The 19,431-nt window shown below is 44.2% G+C and overlaps 1 protein-coding gene across 4 annotated transcripts in view; it reads left to right on the top strand.

Annotated features, from left to right (window-relative positions):
- Positions 1 to 19,431, top strand: part of dennd2b (DENN domain containing 2B) — a 415,361-nt gene that overhangs the window by 282,138 nt on the left and 113,792 nt on the right. For all 4 annotated transcript variants that reach the window (XM_078220724.1, XM_078220723.1, XM_078220721.1 and 1 more), the window contains one exon: positions 14,694 to 14,839. In XM_078220724.1, the coding sequence (XP_078076850.1) occupies positions 14,694 to 14,839 (146 nt within the window). The remainder of the gene's footprint in view (positions 1 to 14,693; positions 14,840 to 19,431) is intronic.

Consider the following 19,431-nt stretch of genomic DNA (forward strand, 5'->3'; position numbering starts at 1 on the left):
TCCAGGTGTGGCCTCACCAGCACCTTATACAGCTGCAACATTACCTCGCTGTTTTTAAACTCCATCCCTCTAGCAATGAAGGGCAAAATTCCATTTGCCTTCTTAATTACCTACTGCACCTGCAAACCAACTCCTTGTGATTCTTGTACAAGGACACCCAGGTCCCTCTGCACAGCAGCATGCAGCAATTTTTTACCATTTAAATAATAGTCCATTTTGCTGTTATTCCTACCAAAATGGATGACCTCACATTTACCAACATTATACTCCATCTGCCAGACTCTTGCCCACTCACTTAAACTATCTGTATCCCTTTGCAGACTTTCAGTGTCCTCTGCACACTTTGCTCTACCACTCATCCGAATGTCACCTGTGAATTTTGACACACTACACTTGGTCCACTAACTCCAAATCATCTATGTAAATTGTAAAAAATTGTGGTCCCAAAACTGATTCCTGAGGCACACCACTAGTCACTGATCGCCAAACAGAAAAGCACCCATTTACCCCCACTCTTTGCATTCTGTTAGTTAACCAATCCTCTATCCCATGCTAATACATTACCTGTAACACTGTGCACCTTTATCTTATGCAGCAGTCTTTGGTGTGGCACCTTGTCAAATACCTTCTGGAAATCTAGATACACCACATCCACAGGTTCTCCATTGTCCACTGCGCTCGTAACGTCCTCAAAGAGTTCCAGTAAATTAGTTAAACATGACGTATCCTTCATGAACCCATGCTACATTTTCCCAATGGGACAATTTCTACCCAGATGTCTCGCTATTTCTTCCTTGATGATAGATTCAAGCATTTGCTCTACTACAGAAGTTAAGCTAACTGGCCTATAGTTACCCACCTTTTGTCTACCTTCTTTTTTAAACAGTGGCATCATATTTGCTGTTTCCCAATCTGCCGGAACCACCCCGACAAAAGGATATAGATAGATTAAGTGAGTGGGCATAAAGATCTGGAAAATGGATTACATGTGGGAAAATGTGAAGATGCCCATTTTGACATTAAGAATAAAAAACAAAACAAGCGTAATATCTAAATGGTGAGAGGCTGCAGAGCTCGGAGATTCAGAGGGATCTGGATGCCCTATTGTGTGAATCACAAAAGATTCAGATACAGCAAATAACTAGGAAAGCTAATTATTGTTTATTATGAGGAGAATTGAATATTAAATTAGGGAGGTTATGCTTCAGTGATACATGGCATTGGTGAGACCACATCTAAAATACTAGCTACAATAGTTATCTCTTTATTTAAGGTACAATTTAAACACATTGGAAGGAGTTCAGTGAAGGTTTACTGGATTAATATCCAGAATGGGAGAGTTGTCTTACGAGGAAAGGTTTAGAAGAGTAAGAGGTGACTTGACTGAAACATATAAGATGCCGAGAGCTATTGACAGGATGGATGCAGAGAGGATGCCTTCTCTTGTGGGAGAATCCAGAACCATGGGGCACTGTTTAAAAATAAGCGGTCACTGTTTAAGACAGAGATGAGGAGAATATTTTTCTCTCAGAGGGTTGTGAATCTTTGGCATTTTTGTGAGCCCTTTTCTGTAAAAAGCAGTGGAAGCAGAATTTTTGAATATCTTTAAGGCAAAGCTAGATAGATTCTTGATAAGCAAGGTGGTGAAAAGTTATGGAAAGGAAAATTGTGGGTCTAATCAAAAAGAAAAAAGAGGCATACATGAGGTCCAGGCAGCTAAAAACAGATGGAGCACTGGAGGAATACAGAGAAAGTAGAAAAGAACTCAAACAGGGAGTTAGAAGGGCAAAAAGGGGTCACGAAATGTCCTTGGCTGACAGGATTAATGAGAATCCTAAGGCATTTTATACATATGTTAGGAACAAGAGGGTTGTTAGGGAAAGAATCGGACCTCTCAGGGGCAAAGGAGGGGAATTATGCTAAGAACCAAAGGAAGTAGGAGAGATTCTAAATGAATACTTTGCATCAGTATTCACAAAGGAGAGGGACATATTGACTGGGAATGTCTCAGAGAGATGTGTTGACCCGTTAGAAAAAATCTCAATTACAAGGGAGGAAGTGTTTGGTTTTTTAGGAAACATTAAGACTGACAAATCCCCAGGGCCAGATGGCATCTATCCTAGACTCCTCAGGGAGGCAAGAGATGAAATTGCTGGGCCTCTAACAGAAATCTTTGTCACTTCACTGGACACAGGTGAGGTCAGGAAGAAGTTTAACAACACCAGGTTAAAGTCCAACAGGTTTATTTGGTAGCAAAAGCCACACAAGCTTTTGGAGCTGCAAGCCCCTTCTTCAGGTGAGTGGGAATTCTGTTCACAAACAGAGCATATAAAGACACAAACTCAATTTACATGAATAATGGTTGGAATGCGAATACTTACAACTAATCAAGTCTTTAAGAAACAAAACAATGCGAGTGGAGAGAGCATCAAGACAGGCTAAAAAGATGTGTATTGTCTCCAGACAAGACAGCCAGTGAAACTCTGTGGGGGTTACAAATAGTGTGCCATGAACCCAATATCCCGGTTGAGGCCGTCCTCGTGTGTGCGGAACTTGGCTATCAGTTTCTGCTCAGCGACTCTGCGCCGTCGTGTGTCGCGAAGGCCACCTTGGAGAACGCTTACCCGAATATCAGAGGCCGAATGCCCGTGACCGCTGAAGTGCTCCCCAACAGGAAGAGAACAGTCTTGCCTGGTGATTGTCGAGCGGTGTTCATTCATCCGTTGTCGCAGTGTCTGCATAGTTTCCCCAATGTACCATGCCTCGGGACATCCTTTCTTGCAGCGTATCAGGTAGACAACGTTGGCCGAGTTGCAAGAGTATGTACCGTGTACCTGGTGGATGGTGTTCTCACGTGAGATGATGGCATCTGTGTCGATGATCCGGCACGTCTTGCAGAGGTTGCTGTGGCAGGGTTGTGTGGTGTCATGGTCACTGTTCTCCTGAAGGCTGGGTAGTTTGCTGCGGACAATGGTCTGTTTGAGGTTGTGCGGTTGTTTGAAGGCAAGAAGTGGGGGTGTGGGGATGGCCTTGGCGAGATGTTCGTCTTCATCAATGACATGTTGAAGGCTCCGGAGGAGATGCCGTAGCTTCTCCGCTCCGGGGAAGTACTGGACAACGAAGGGTACTCTGTCCACTGTGTCCCGTGTTTGTCTTCTGAGGAGGTCGGTGCGGTTTTTCGCTGTGGCGCGTTGGAACTGTTGATCAATGAGTCGAGCGCCATATCCTGTTCTTATGAGGGCATCTTTCAGCGTCTGGAGGTGTCTGTTGCGATCCTCCTCATCCGAGCAGATCCTGTGTATACGGAGGGCTTGTCCGTAGGGGATGGCTTCTTTAACGTGTTTAGGGTGGAAGCTGGAGAAGTGGAGCATCGTGAGGTTATCCGTGGGCTTGCGGTACAGTGAGGTGTTGAGGTGACCGTCCTTAATGGAGATGCGTGTGTCCAAGAATGCAACCGATTCCGGAGAGTAGTCTATGGTGAGTCTGATGGTGGGATGGAACTTGTTGATGTCATCATAGAGTTGTTTCAGTGATTGTTCACCATGAGTCCAAAGGAAGAAAATGTCATCGATGTATCTAGTGTATAGCATCGGTTGAAGGTCCCGTGCGGTGAAGAAGTCTTGTTCGAACCTGTGCATGAAGATGTTGGCATATTGAGGTACGAATTTGGTCCCCATGGCTGTTCCGTGTGTCTGGATGAAGAACTGGTTGTTGAAGGTGAAGATATTGTGGTCCAGGATGAAGCGGATGAGATGTAAAATTGCATCTGGAAACTGGCAGTTGTTGGCGCTGAGCACTGAGGCCGTTGCAGCAATGCCATCGTCATGGGGGATGCTGGTGTAGAGTGCCGAGACATCCATTGTGACGAGGAGCGCTCCTGGTTCAACTGCTCCATGTGTGCCGAGTTTCTGTAGGAAGTCTGTCGTGTCGCGACAAAAGCTGGGGGTTCTTTGTACAATGGGTTTCAGGATGCCCTCGACATAGCCGGAGAGGTTCTCGCACAGGGTCCCATTGCCCGATACGATGGGACGGCCGGGTGTGTTTGCCTTGTGTATCTTCGGGAGGCAGTAGAGATCTCCAATGCGGGGAGTACGTGGGATGAGAGCACGGAGGGTGTTCTGAAGGTCCGGATCAAAGGTCTTGATCAGAGTGTTGAGTTGACGGGTGTGTTCTTTGGTCGGATCTGCAGGTAACCGCCTGTAGTGTTCCTCGTTGTTTAGTTGTCGGTACACTTCTTTGCAGTAATCCGTTCTGTTCAGTATGACGATGGCCCCTCCTTTGTCTGCTGGTTTGATGACAATGTTGCGGTTGGTCTTGAGAGCGTGGATGGCGTTACGTTGTGCTTGGGTGATGTTCGGGGCTGTCTTGTGAGTGCGGCTGATGAATTTGGTGTTGATGCACCTCCTGACGGCTTGGGCATACATGTCAAGTCGAGGGCAGCGGCCTTCTGGAGGAGTCCAATTCAACAAAACAATGTGAGTGGAGAGAGCATCAAGACAGGCTAAAAAGATGTGTATTGTCTCCAGACAAGACAGCCAGTGAAACTCTGTATTATTCACATTGTTTTGTTTCTTAAAGACTTGATTAGTTGTAAGTATTCGCATTCCAACCATTATTCATGTAAATTGAGTTTGTGTCTTTATATGCTCTGTTTGTGAACAGAATTCCCATTCACCTGAAGAAGGGGCTTGCAGCTCCGAAAGCTTGTGTGGCTTTTGCTACCAAATAAACCTGTTGGACTTTAACCTGGTGTTGTTAAACTTCTTACTGTGTTTACCCCAGTCCAACGCCGGCATCTCCACATCACAGGTGAGGTCCCAGAGGACTGGAGGATAGCAAATGTGGTCCCGTTATTTAAGAAGGGTAGCAAGGATAACCCGGGTAATTATAGGCCGGTGAGCTTGACGTCCGTGGTAGGGAAATTGTTGGAGAAGATTCTTAGAGATAGGATATATGAGCATTTAGAACTGAATAATCTCATTAGCGATAGACAGCATGGTTTTGTACGAGGGAGGTCATGCCTCACAAATTTGGTTGAGTTTTTTGAGGAGATGATAAAAACGATTGACGAGGGAAGGGCTGTGGATGACGTCTATATGGATTTTAGTAAAGCGTTTGAAAAGGTCCCTCATGGCAGACTGGTGCAAAAGGTTAAATCTCATGGGATAAAAGGTGAGCTAGCTAGATGGGTGGAGAACTGGCTTAGCCATAGAAGACAGAGGGTAACAGTGGAGGGGTCTTTTTCCGGTTGGAGGTCTGTGACCAGTGGTGTTCCGCAGGGCTCTGTACTGGGACCTCTGCTATTTGTGATATATATAAATGATTTGGAGGAAGATGTAGCTGGTGTGATCAGTAAGTTTGCGGACGACACAAAGATTGCTGGAGTTGCGGATAATGATGAACATTGTCAGAGAATACAGCAGGATATAGATAGGCTGGAACATTGGACGGAGAAATGGCAGATGGAATTTAATCCAGATTAATGCGAAGTGATGCATTTCGGTAGACCTAATGTAAGGGGGAGCTATACAATAAATGGCAGAACCATCAGGAGTATAGACACACAGAGGGACCTGGGTGCACAAGTCCACAGATCCTTCAAGGTGGCAGCACAGGTGGAGAGGGTGGTCAAGAAGGCATATGGCATGCTTGCCTTTATTGGACGGGGCATAGAATATAAAAGTTGGCATATGATGTTGCAGCTGTATAGAATGTTGGTTAGGCCACATTTTGGTCGCCACACTACCAGAAGGACGTGGAGGCTTTGGAGAGAGTACAGAAAAGGTTTACCAGGATGTTGCCTGGTATGGAGGGTCTCAGCTATGAGGAGAGATTGGGAAAACTGGGGATGTTCTCCCTGGAAAGACGGAGGATGAGGGGCGACCTAATAGAGGTGTATAAAATTATGAAGGGCATAGATAGGGTGAACAGTGGGAAGTTTTTTCCCAGGTAGGAGGTGATGAACACAAGGGGTCACGGGTTCAAGGTGAGGGGGCAAGATTCAACACAGATGTCAGGGGAACGTATTTTACACAGAGGGTGGTGGGGGCCTGGAATGCACTCCCAAGCAAGGTGATTGAAGCGGACACGCTGGGATCGTTTAAGACTTATCTAGATAGCCACACGAACAGACTGGGAATAGAGGGATACAAACGAATGGTCTAGTTGGGCACATGAGCGGCGCAGGCTTGGAGGGCCGAAGGGCCTGTTCCTGTGCTGTATTGTTCTTTGTTCTTTGTTATTGAGGTTTGGAGGGAATGCGGAAAATCAGGTCAACTTTGATCTTATTGAATGATGGGGTAGACTCGAGGGGCTGAGTGGCCTACTCTTGATCTTAATTTGTTTGTTCGTAAATGTGATTTATTTTTCCTCATTTTTATTTCCTGCTTTGCTGCCTTTGCAGCACAATTGTTGGTAACTTTGTCAGAGCAGCACCGCTGTTAGGGCATTTTACAATGGTGGCAGAGAATCCCTTCAGTACAGAAGGAGCCCATTCGGCCCATCAAGTCTGCACCGACCACAATCGCACGTAGGCCCTATTCCCGTAACCCCACGCATTTACCCTGGTAATTCCCCTGACACTAAAGGTAAATTTAACATGGCTAATCAACCTAACCCACACATCTTTGGACTGTGGGAGGAAACCGGAGCACCCGGAGGAAACCCACACAGACATGGGGAGAACGTGCAAACTCCACACACACAGTGACCGAGGCTGGAATCGAACCCGGGTCCCTGGCACTGTGAGGCAGCAGTGCTAACCGCTGTGCCACCGTGCCGCCCCAATCCGAAGTGGTTGGGCTGTCCACCCCAAGGAGGTGGGCAGCCGATTTGCATAATTAGCGGTTCAATTAAGGGCCATTTAACAGTGCTGTCAACACTTTGCTGGTGGCAAATTACATTCCCTTCCCCACCACCCCCACCGGCTAATTGGAGGCAGTCTCCTAGCAGCAGCCCAGGAGGGAAAGTTTCACAAAACAAGGAAGCAGCAGGGAGGGACCCGCCACGACCCCTCCCATTTCCAGAGAGAGGTTTCCCTCCAGCGCTCGGCCCTGTAATCTTTGGTAAGTTTTTGCTTAGATAGCAGCCCTTGACCACAGCCTGCTCATTGGCTGCCACCAGTATAATCCTGCCCTGGGCCCTGCTGCTGATTAAAATGGGGTTGCTTCCAGACAATCCGGGATGTTGAATTTTGATAGAAATAATCTTTATCATTAATATCAATATTGATTAATATCTACTCTAGTTAATGACATGGATCTTCACAACACTAAATTGAAAATCAATTGGAAACCTGAGTACATCTGGTCATCCTTATTCCCTTGATTAAAGCTTTCAAAATGGATAAAGTATCTTTAAAGCTCCATTAACATGTTCAATTCCGTGTAAAAAAAAATCTTGCACAACCCTGGGTTGAAAATTACCTCCTGATATCCTGCGTTTGGCAAGAATCTCATGTGTCAAACCTCAATTTCCCCACCACATATTTTAAGATTGTAATCTCATGCTAATGCTAATTCCCAGTAGATGTTTTACCTTCTATAGTTCCAAGAGTTTCAACACAGGGCTTTCACTAACTATACATGCTGTGAAATCCCAGCCTCTGTAGTTTTCTCTTTTCCATCAGCATCTGCAGTGAGGTATTGCAGGCAGAAAAGGAAACAAGGCGATGAAAGGGAGTGTAAACTCACGTCTGCTTCTTAGTGGCTGGTTTAGAACAGCGAGGCCTCCGAATGAAGGCTTCTTCCTAGCAAAGAACCTAATGCGGGTGGTAAAATATCAATAAGGCAAAATGGATATAAAGTGTTTGCAAGCAGCACGGTGGCACAGTGGTTAACACTGCTGCCTCACAGCGCCAGGGACCCGGTTTCAATTCTGGATTTGGGTGATTGTGTGGAGTTTGCACGTTCTCCCTGTGTCTGTGTGGGTTTCCTCTGGGTGCTCCAGTTTCCTCCCGCACTCCAAAGACGTGTGGGTTTGTTTAATTGTGTCAGGGAGATTAGCAGGATAAAAACGTGGGGTTACAGAAATCCCAACCCTGGGTGGGATTGCTGTCGGTGCAGGCTCGATGGGCCGAATGGCCTCTTTCTGCACAGGGATTCTATTTGATTTGATTTGATTTATTGTTGTCACATATATTAGTATACAGTGAAAAGTATAATTTCTTGCGTGCTATACAGACAAAGCATACTGTACATAGGGAAGGAAAGCAGAGTGCAGAATGTGACATAGTAATAGCTAGGGTGTAGAGAAAGATCAACTTAATGTGAGGTAGGTCATTGTCAGAGAGTTTAAAAGAGTTAGATTAAAGTTTTAGAAGCATAGAATGAGAGTAAAAGATCGAATTAGAAGGGAAACTGGGCACAGCTTGCAAGAAGTCGCCACGCTCTGGCGCCATCTTGGTTGCTTTGATTCTATGGTTCTGTGAGAAGACATTTTTGTAAATCAAGAGGAAATTGTAGTTTAAATCTTCCTATAATATTCCCACATTGAAAGATTAGGCAGATTACTGGCTCGAAGAATTTTGCTTGTGTATTCAGCTGTCTCCACCCCCTCACTTCTGGGGAGGTTCTTAATCAACACTCCACATCCTCCCCTTTGCAACATTCGAAACACACCTGGACTAACCACAGGCTTAAACCCAGCCCCTCCTATCAACAAAGCGCTGCACCACTGTGCCCACTTGACTCATAAATTACAAAGAAAAATTAAACAAGTTTTCTTTTGAAATTTTGCAACCAAGCATTTTTCTTCATCTTGTAACCTACGTGTTTAAGATGTAGACAATGTTTGGAGAAAATGGCAGTTGAAGGGAGTGAGGGAGGGAAGGAAGCATTGAAAAATCTTTCTTTATTTTAACCAAAGTTAGAAATATTTGGGTCAGCTGGAAAAAGGTCAAGAAACGTGCCAAGGATGTGATATAAATTCGAAGCAGGACTGTAACATTTCTCAGATATCCAAGTAAGTCTGAATAAAACCAAATGTGATTTTTGGCACCACAGGACTGGCATACATGAACTTTGCATTAAGATGCGATGAAGGAATTCACTCCTATGTTAACTCTTAGACTTCCAACCAACCTCTCTCCGCAAAGTATAAGCAACCATTGGAATACTGAAGAGAGACAAAGTACATAAACATTCAGATTCTGCCAAATAATCATGAATGTTAACACTTATATATTAAAGTTGCTTCTGATCTTTTAGAGGAGGAGGGCATGATTCTTCAATATTCAATTGTTTTCAGTTTATTTATTATTGTCACAAGTAGGCTTACATTAACACTGCAATGAAGTTACTGTGAAAATCTCCTAGTCGCCACACTCCAGCGCCTGTTCGGGTACGCCGAGGGAGAGTTTAGCATGGCCAAGCACATCTTTCGGACTGTGGGGGGAAAGCGGAGCACCCGAAGGAAATCCATGCAGGCACGAGGAGAACGTGCAAACTCCGCATAGTGACCAAAGTTAAGAATTGAACCCGGGTCCTTGACACTGTGAGGCAGCAGTGCTAACCACTGTGCCACTGTTATTGGACTGGAACCAGATTAGCATAGTTAAATCCTCATTTAAATGGGGGCAGGCAGAATTGGGGGCCTGAAGGGAGGGGAAATGTGAAAGGAGGGAGCTGGCAGGAGGTGGCCTGAAGAGGGGGCAGGGGCTTAAGCAGAGTCCTTTGGCAACCCCATTGCTCACTTTGGCAGGGGTAGGGCTGCTAGCGGCAGTGAGTGGGGGGGTGCCTGATGCCAATGGGTGGGGGGGGAGGGGCGGTTGGTCTTAATCAGCGAGTAGGAGGGGGGGCGGGTGTATGGGGTTGTCTGGAAATCGCGATGCCCTTTAAAAAGGGTGCCCCGATCTCAGAGGTGCCGGTCTTTCCACTCTCTTTAGATCCACATCTTTGGCATAAGTACTGATTACTAATGGATGAATGGTGAGTGTGGTGCATTGAGCAGCATGAGACGTTGGTGGCGTGGTGACAGGTGAGATCACTTGAAGATACAGAATTAAATTGGCGTCCCTTTTATTCTGAGACTACGCCCTCTGGTCCTGGACTCTCCCATGAGGGGAAACATCTATAGCAGATAGTAGCTACACACTGCTACCTTGACCACCTGTGTAAGATCATTGAATTTTCTCCCGCTCTGCAGTCAGATCCTTGTGCCAGTCTCACCTCCCTTTCCCCCTGCTTCCTTTCCCCTCACAGGCTGTGTCTTTATGGTTTCCTGTCAAAGCATGTCCTCTCTTTCCTCATGACTTCCCTGTACGGTCTCCAGCGCTGACAGCTGCATCAAAGAATCTCAGAGCCCTCTCTGTCTGGGCTCTTGCTCCATTGACATGGTTCTACCAGGTGCTGTGGCCTGAGTGCAACTCCCCTTTAAGTGGGAAAGGCTGCCTTTATAAAGTGCAGTTGTATATCGTGCTATGCTAACCGTATGCATTCACCTGGGCTGAAAGTGCAGGCAGCTACCAACATGTTTCACACTGGGCTGCAGGCTAAAATCATATTGATGGGAAACCAGCATGAAGTTCACTTACTGCCTGCCTTAACAAAACCTGGTGTAGAGACCGCATCGCGATCCCAGTGCCACTAATGGGTCTAGTTGAATAGTTCCCCCTGCATATTTGAGTGAGCTAATCAATGCACTTGATGAAGATCAGAACTATTTTGTCTTTCGCTGAGGTCTTTACTTCTTTAACAGCTAATTAAAGGGTGCACCCTCACGCTGCTACCATTTGACATTGCGTGGAGTCTTATGAAGAAAGGTTAAACAGGTTGGGACTCTACTGATGAAAGGCGTATTCGGCTAAATTTTTCAACTTGCAGCCCATTTAAAACTAGCAGTGAAGATTGGCCACTCTTTATAGAAACTCCCCAGTTTTCAGTTCATTGATTTAACCCCCTACAGTTCGGAGTGCCTTGGTTGCTATTACATCGCAAAACTATCTCCTCATCCATTCACAGCAGGAAGTCATGAAGTGCGTTCACGTAATCTTCTTCATCAGGGAGCAGTGGAATAAATATTCAACTAATCTCTGGCATGTCTTATTAATTTCCAATCATATTATTAAATAGTAAATGCATAAGTGAATAGGAACAGTGAAGCACTGTAGATTTTTAACATTTCCAGCCTTAACTATCCCTGTAAAGGAGATATCAACCAACAGTTGTGTCTGCTGCTCTGAACTGGAGTATAGTCAGGAATGCTCACAGAGATTCTCATGTTGAGCTCAATCCAGACCCATTACTTAGAAGTAAAATACCACAAAGGCTGGAAATGATAACTTCTAATTGCTTTTTCATTTCCCTTGGCACATCCTCTCCTGTATCCAGTCTTTAAACTTTCTCCAGTCTCACAACATGCCCAACTCCACTTTTTAGACTCTGATTTTGTTTAAATTCCCCCATCTCTGTTTTACCATTGGCCACAGTGAGCTTTCAGCTGTCTAGGTCCCGCACTCTGGAATCCATTCCCTAAATCTCTCTGCCTTTCCCTCTCCCCTTTTAATATCTTCCTTAAAAACCACCTCCTTGACTAAGCCTTTAGTCAGCCCTCCTAATATCTTCTTGTTTGAAACACAAACATTTCTCCCAGCCCACAAAAACCTTCTGTCTGTTGCCAGCCTGTCCATAGCCCCAGTCTGACCCTTCATTCCACATCTTAGCCCTTTCCACCCCCGGCAATTGTCTCCCTTCCAGCTCACTCCATGACGGAGCTGAGTTTGAATTCCTGATTCCCAATGAGTGATGAGCTGGGTATCAACACTTGCAAATCACTGTGGAAATCTGGCCGATAGGAACTTTGAGCAGGAGTTCCCTCTGTTTCCACTCCCCTCGTTTCCCCATCAACCCCACCCCCTCTAACACTCTCCAAAGTCTGCCCAAAGTTAAAAGCTACCCTTCAATGTGTTATGACAGAAAGAAAGAAGCCTATCATAGAATACCTACAGTGCAAAAGGAAGCCATTCAACCCATCCGGCCTGCACCAACAATAATCCCTATCCCCGTAACCCCACGTATTTACCCAGCTAATCTCCCTGACACTAAAGGGCAATTTAGCATGGCCGATCCACTTAACCTGCACATCTTTAGGCTGCGGAGGTAAGCAGAGCACCCGGAGGAAACCCACACAGACACGGGGAGAATGTGCAAATTCCACACAGACACCTGAGGCTGGAATTGAGCCCGGGTCCCTGGCACTGTGAGGCAGCGGTGTTAACCACCGTGCCACCCTAAGATGTGTCAAATACGTAAGAACACAGCCATGAAAGAATTCATGACAAGTTGATTTTTTTCATTCTTCCGTACCCAGAAAAGAAACCTAAAGGAATCCTTCATTTTACTGTACCTTTTATGATGACGTTATTTCTGTTGCCCATCCTTCCATTTAGCCATCTCTTGCTCCTGCCTTCATTCCCCCCCTCCCCCCACACCCTACAAATTATTTTTGAAATGATCATTGAAATCTCTATTTTCCCCTGGGGGTATGCAGAATCATGTATTCCCACAGAGAATCTTACCAGCCATTGTATTCCATCAGTCACTTCCTAGAAACGAAAACACCATAAATTCCTTTTGGTTAGTTTGGATCTGGAGATCTGCAATTTCTAACCTCACAGACAATTGCAAGTATTAACAAAACTGACTAACTCAGTGCTTCTTTTTTAATTACTATTTTTCTATGGTTGCCTTTAGCCGCAGCAAGTTTCTTTTCTCTGTCATTCCTGTGTGGGCTGAATTACATTCCTTGAGCAACATCTTCAGTTTCAAATTTTTACCCTTGTTTTCCGTTTCCTCCATGGCCTTGGCCCTCCCTGTCTCTGGAATCCCTTCCAGCCCCACAACACTATGAGATATCTCCGATCCTCTAATTCTGGCCTCTTGGGCATCCCCAAGGCGCAGTGGTTAGCAGTGGTTAGCACCGCTGCCTCACAACACCAGGGACCCGGGTTCGATTCTCGGCCTGGGTCACTGTCTGCGCGGAGTCTGCACATTCTCCCCGTGTCTGTGTGGGTTTCCCCCGGTTTCCTCCCACAGTCTGAAAGATGTGCTGGTTAGGTGCATTGGCCTTGCTAAATTCTCCCTCAATGTACCCGAACAGGAGTTGGAGAGTGGCGACTCAGGGATTTTCACAGTAACTTCATTGCAGTGTTAATGTAAGTCTACTTGTCACACTAATAAATAAAATTTTAATCACTCCACCAATGGTGGTCGCAGCTTCAGTTCCCCAGGTTCTAAGCCTTGGAGTTCTCTCCCATCTCTCTGCCTTTTGATCTTAATTTCCTCCTTTAAGGTACTCTTTAAAGCCTACCTCTTTAATTTGTTTTATAGTGCTCCTGTGAAACACCTTAGGATGTTTCATTGCACTTGAGTGCCATATAAATATAAGTTGTTATCATTGATTGATCTGCTCCCCGATGGTTTCTTGAATCATTTCTAGTAAATAGTCAATTTAAAATTACTTCCAAACAGTTCACTATTTCTCCGCAGGCCTCATGGTCTGATTCAGGGCACTTTGCGTGCTTACTTGTATTGCTGAGTCATCTGACCTTAAGAAGGAGATCTTATTGCACAGTGGTAGCACCCCTGCCCCTGGATCAGGAGTTCTAAGTTCAATTCCAATTCCAGGACTTGTTGGCCTTGGAAAGAGGATTCAATGCGGTTCATCGGACTGATAATCAGCTCAAGAATCAGAAGGAGGCCATTCGGCCCATTGAGCTTGCCCCGACAACAATCCCACCCAGGCCCTATCCTCAAAACGCTACAGAATCATACAGTACAGAAGGAGGCCATTTGACCCATTGAGTCTGCACCGACCACTATGCCACCAAAGCCCTATCCCCATAACCCCATTACCCTAGCAAGTCCCCTCACACTAAGGGGCAATTTAGCATGGCCAATCCACCTAACCTGCACATCTTTGGACTGTGGGAGGAAACCGGAGCACCCGGAAGAAACCCACATAGACATGGGGAGAATATGCACAGACAGTGACCCAAGCCGGGAATCGAACCTGGGTCCCTGGTGCTGTGAGGCAGTAGTGCTAACCACTGTGTCACCATGCCACCCCGTACGTATTTAAAAAGTGAATTAACACATTACTTTTTCTTGGTGAGAAAATAAAGCCTTAATGGGAAAATTCTCAATGGGAAAAAGCTGTATCGTTGAGAGGTTTTGCGTTTGAGTGAAGACTTTCCTCTTGCCAGCTGAAACATTCCACAACTGCTGCGAGTCTGATTAATTAATTGAAACAATATTGAAAACACAGATTTGAACTTTTTTTTCAAAGTACGGTCTTCGGTTCTAAGGCATAGCGGCAAAGTGTTAACATATTGAAAATTACTGTCCTCGATTTTAGGGTGAGTAAATGAGTCACCAGATGTTTTTTTTAAAAATTCATAAGCCAGTTGTTAAGCAATATTCGGAGTGACATCACATCCTGTCCGGTCACGCTGGAGCTGCCCAATTATGTTGAGCATTGTACGGGACCTATGACGGGTAACTTCTGTGGAAGACTTTCTAAACAGGACTTTTATGCTTTCACAAAGCTCTGCATAAAACATCAGGAAAAAAAACAAAAGGGAGAGAAAAAAATTAACTGCAAACAGCAGTCTGATTCAGCCTGCCAGCTGAGGAAATATTTTTAGATTCACATGACTCTCTTGAATCAGACTGTTTTTTCCTTACACTGCTTCACAGATACACCTAAAGAAAATCCTTATGAAGATGTGGATTTGAAAGGCCGCTACCCTGGCAGAAAGCTACAGCTGTCATCCGAGAATTCCCTAGACTCTTTGCACAGGATGTGGTCCCCTCAGGACAGGAAGTACACTACACCAACCCAGGTAATTCTCTTGGTTTAATTCATCAGAAACTCTCAGTCCAGTTCGCGCAGGAATACTTGTGGATCTGTTTGTTTTCACAAGGCCAGAGGAGTGGAGGACAGGACTGGGAACTTGTCTGCCCAGCTAAGCTGATTTGGATTTTAGGAATCCGAATTGCTTCGTAGCATACCAAAAAACAAAGCGACGTGTTTAGAAGATTGAAAATGAAATAAACATGTAAAGCATTAAAGAAACGACGGTTCGGGGGTTAAGTGATGTTTTATGATTTTGATTGCTTTTTGACTTTCAGCCAAAAAGCACGAGTTATAGGCTATGAAGGAAAACATAACACTAGCTTGTCAAAACATATATGTTGAAACAGACTCTGCTTTTTCTAAAGTTAGCTCAGTTTTAGGATGCTTGAAATTCAGAAATGTGGAGAATTGTGTGTTCAGCAGTGTAAATCTGGGTTAATTCCTCAAGTGCCTGTCAGCTCGCACTCATCTTGAGATAGACCAGTCACCCTTAAAGGTTCTAATTATTTTACAAATGCCACATTTCTCCCCCCACACAAAATCAAAACTGTAGGTTCAAGTCCCACTCCACAATTTCAATATATGATCTAAAGTAATAATCCAGTGCCGTACTGTGTATTATCGGCTGTGTTGTCTTTCAGATATGACAATCTGAAAAAGGCCTGGGATCTATAGATCTGAGATCTATTGTAAATGCAGACTTTGGTCAGTTATTTTTCTGATAACACTCTGGCAGGTTGCACCAAAAGCACTATATAAATTCACATTGTTGTTGCTTTGTGAACCAATTGTTAATTTGTGTTCTAAATGAGTATTAAGTAACAATAATAGCAGTAATATCTTTATTCTACAATCTTTAGCTTGAAGATATCAGTACTGGATTTGCTGGACTATGCATCCACATATAAGCAATGATTCAGAGCCCATTCATTTGAGTATTAACAGCTTTCAAAATATAGACTTGTCTGTAGCAATGTCACAAAAACGATTTTCTCTAAATTTGTGGCAACGTGGAGCACAATATATGTATAAACTGTGCCACAGTCTCAGCATGAAATTGGTTCCACCTGTGCAAAGGTCACGCTCGCAAGTTTTCTCTGGCAAGTAAAGTAAATCAGTCACACCGTCAGGAAGGTATGACTTATCATCACATTCTCCTCTAATTCAGGGTTTGTGAAAAATACCCTCTATTTTTCTTGCCATCAATCCAGAAATACCATTACAGTCTTCCGAGAGGTTAGTTAAAATGAATTATAGAAGTGATATACCGACCAGCTAGTGGGTAGTGTTGTGGTTTCTATACCCCTGAAGAGAAGCGGGCCCTGTGAATACTGATATGTGAATAATATATCAAATTTAGTCCTCTAAAGGAACTCTCGTAGCCGCACGAGCCAAGCTAACCTGGTTTGAATCAAGTAGGGACATGCCAGCAAAAATTATTTTCACAATTTCAATGATTTCATTATGCTTAAGCTTAAAATGATTACCTAGTCATGCAGAAGGTTTTAAATAGAACATCCGCTGCGCTCTTTTACACAACTTACAGAATAAATTTGAATGTTTTAAAAAAAACCTTTTGTGGATCAAGAAGCTATCACCACAAGATGTCACCGAGCGGAAGGTAATACCTGGAACAACAGTTTCCAGTGTAGTTCAGATCCTGCCCAGCACAGGGACAAAAATATAGCCTGGAATTTCCTGGGCAGTTTTGGCGTAACTCCAGTGTAAGATTGGAGTTCCATGTTTTATTTCCAAGGAAATTTGTACATCACTAATATACACCAATTTACAATTCAACTGTCATGTGCAAATTTCCTCATTATCTGCAACTCCTTGGTTAGGTCCAAAACTCTCTGGGTGGGATTTTCCACCCCCTTCTGCTGGCAGGATCTTCCAGTCTTGCCGAAGACAACCCCCTGTAGTGGGTTCCCAGCAGCAAGATGGGCGAGTCACACAAAACACCATAGATATTGGCGGGACTGGAAGATCCTGTGGACAGCCAATGGTGAGCCACCTCCACTGCCGGAAACGGGGGATCGGAAAATCCCGCCTCCTGTCATTTGTTTACACCCCCATTCTCGATTAGTTTGCTGGCTTCCTAGCACTAGACTAATAACCTGCTGTTGTAGATTTATGGTCAAATGTTTAGTGAGCAACAAGTTCTAAAGTCATCTGATGCTAGTGCAACAGGTTAGATATTTTCTCATGTTTCTTTTTAGACATTTCCTGCTTTGTACGTAACCAAAGAGTTGTCAATCGCAGTGAACCCGAAACATTTCAGACCACAGCTGGAGCAGCCTTCCCAGTGGGTAGACCACTATTCTGTGTGATAATGAAAGAGAGCAGCAGATGCCTAGATCTATGAGAGTGAGGTGTCATTACGGAAGATACCAGCTTGACATATTCCCTCTATGGGACAAAAACAAACAGATTCGAATAAACCACTATTTATGAGACCTCTGATCACTGACCACAGGAAAGTTTCATAAACGAGTTCAGAAACTTTCAGTGTCACGCTACACAGTCACATCGTCAGAGTCTTCGAGTCATCCAGACTCGCAACGCTAGCTCTGTTCTCTCTCCACAGATGCTGTCAGACCTGCTGAGACTTTCCAGCATTTTCTGTTTTTGTTTCAGATTCCAGCATCTGCAGTGTTTTGCTTTTACCCCTTTACCGGAACACTCTTTATATTTGTTTTATGTCAGTTTTTAGGCTCCGATGTAGGCACACGATTCATACAGGAAATTTAGAGCTGAGATTTATGTTGACAAGATCGACGCAGAAAAAAGTGGATGTATGTTTCCACACCGTTTCCCCATTAATACGATGGAGGGAATTCTGGATATTATCCTTGATGAAGATCTGATTACTATCGCACGGTGCTGTGGAGAGCTTTTAAAGATATTTGTACAAAAGATAAGCAGCCTTATTCCCATATGGCCACAAATGGGGACATATTGGTGTGACTGTGTGGCGTGACATTGAAAGTTTCTGAACTAGTTTATGAAACTTTCCTCTGGTCTGTGACCAGAGCTGTCATAAATACTGTTTGATAGTGGTTTTATTAGAATCTGTTTACAACCTCATGCTACACCACCAAACCCACATCAAACAACAGAATATCACCAACCTTTAAAAGGCCAGTGCACCAACACTCCTGTTTTAGAATAAGTTGATTATTTCTATACTTGACAAGACATTGATTGCAGGACACTGCAGTAATTTGAAGGATTATTGCCAACCATGCACTTGCTACTCATTGACATTAAGTGGCTCAGCCAGCAACTGGGGTGTGGGGTGGGGGAGGGGGTGGGGAGACTTAGGAGTAGACCATTCAGCCCCTCGAGTCTGTTCCACCATTCAGTGAGATCATGGCTGATCTGTGGCCTAATTCCATATACCTGCCTTTGGCCCATAGCCCTTAATGCCTTTGCTTAACAAAGATTTATCTGTCTCAGATTTAAAACTAGCAACTTATCTAGCATCTGCTGTTTGTGGAAGAGAGCTCCAAACCTCTACCACCCTTTGTGTGTAGAAGTGCTTCCTAATATCTCTCCTGAATGGTCTGGTCCTCATTTTTAGACTATGCACCCTAGTTCTAGAATCTAGAATCAGAAAATAGGCGAATAAGCTTTTTTTGATTTTTGTGAGGGACCAGGAGGCGCAGGAATGCAAATAAAAATTGAGGGTTCTATCTCATGCAGGCAATCAACACTACCAGCTTATTGCCAAGCTGTGACATACAAACATATGAATTAGGAGGCCAGAAGGCCACTCGGCCCCTCAAGCCTGTTCCATCATTCAATAAGATCATGGCTGATCTGATTGTAACTTCAAGTCCACATTCCTGCCCACCACCAATAATCTTTCACCCCGTTGCTCATCAAGAATCTATCCAGCTCATGACCCTCTAAGAGAAAAATAATTCTCCTCATCTCCAGCTTAAATGAGTATCTCATTATTTTTTAAACTGTAACCCCCCAGTTTTAGATTCTCAATTCAATTGGTGATCCAGGCACAATTTGCACTCAAAATCTTGCTACTTTTCCTCAGTTGTTTTTAATCAAGCTTCCAATCGAACTTATTTCTATGTTGCAAAATGTAAAACCTGCCATGAAAGTGTTCTATCAGAGTGTGGGTGCAGACTTGACGGGCCGAATGGCCTCTTCTGCACTGTAGGGATTCTACAAACTAGCACAGCTAGGCAGTTTTTCAGATCACAGGTTTAAAAACATTTTTGCTTTAATAATAATTCCTTGATTTATTTGAGTGGCCGCTGGGTGCTATTTGAATCGTACAATAAGCAGTTTTAATCAGAGTGCCTGGTCTCTGTGATCCAACTGGAATCTTTTGAACTGCATTGAACTGGAAGAGTTGCGAATGTGCGGCTCTTGAATAAACATTCATTACAATTATTCCTATAAATTTAAGTATTTTAAAAATGTAATTGCAGGTTGAAAAATAGTTGGTGTGTGGTACTTCCATTCCACACCTGTGGTTGTTTATAACAGCTTAGATCACACGAATCTCATACCATAATTAATTTCTTACCCTGTAAGTGAATTTATTTTTGCATT

Source organism: Mustelus asterias, chromosome 9 (assembly GCF_964213995.1).
Source record: "Mustelus asterias chromosome 9, sMusAst1.hap1.1, whole genome shotgun sequence".
NCBI lineage: Eukaryota > Metazoa > Chordata > Chondrichthyes > Carcharhiniformes > Triakidae > Mustelus > Mustelus asterias.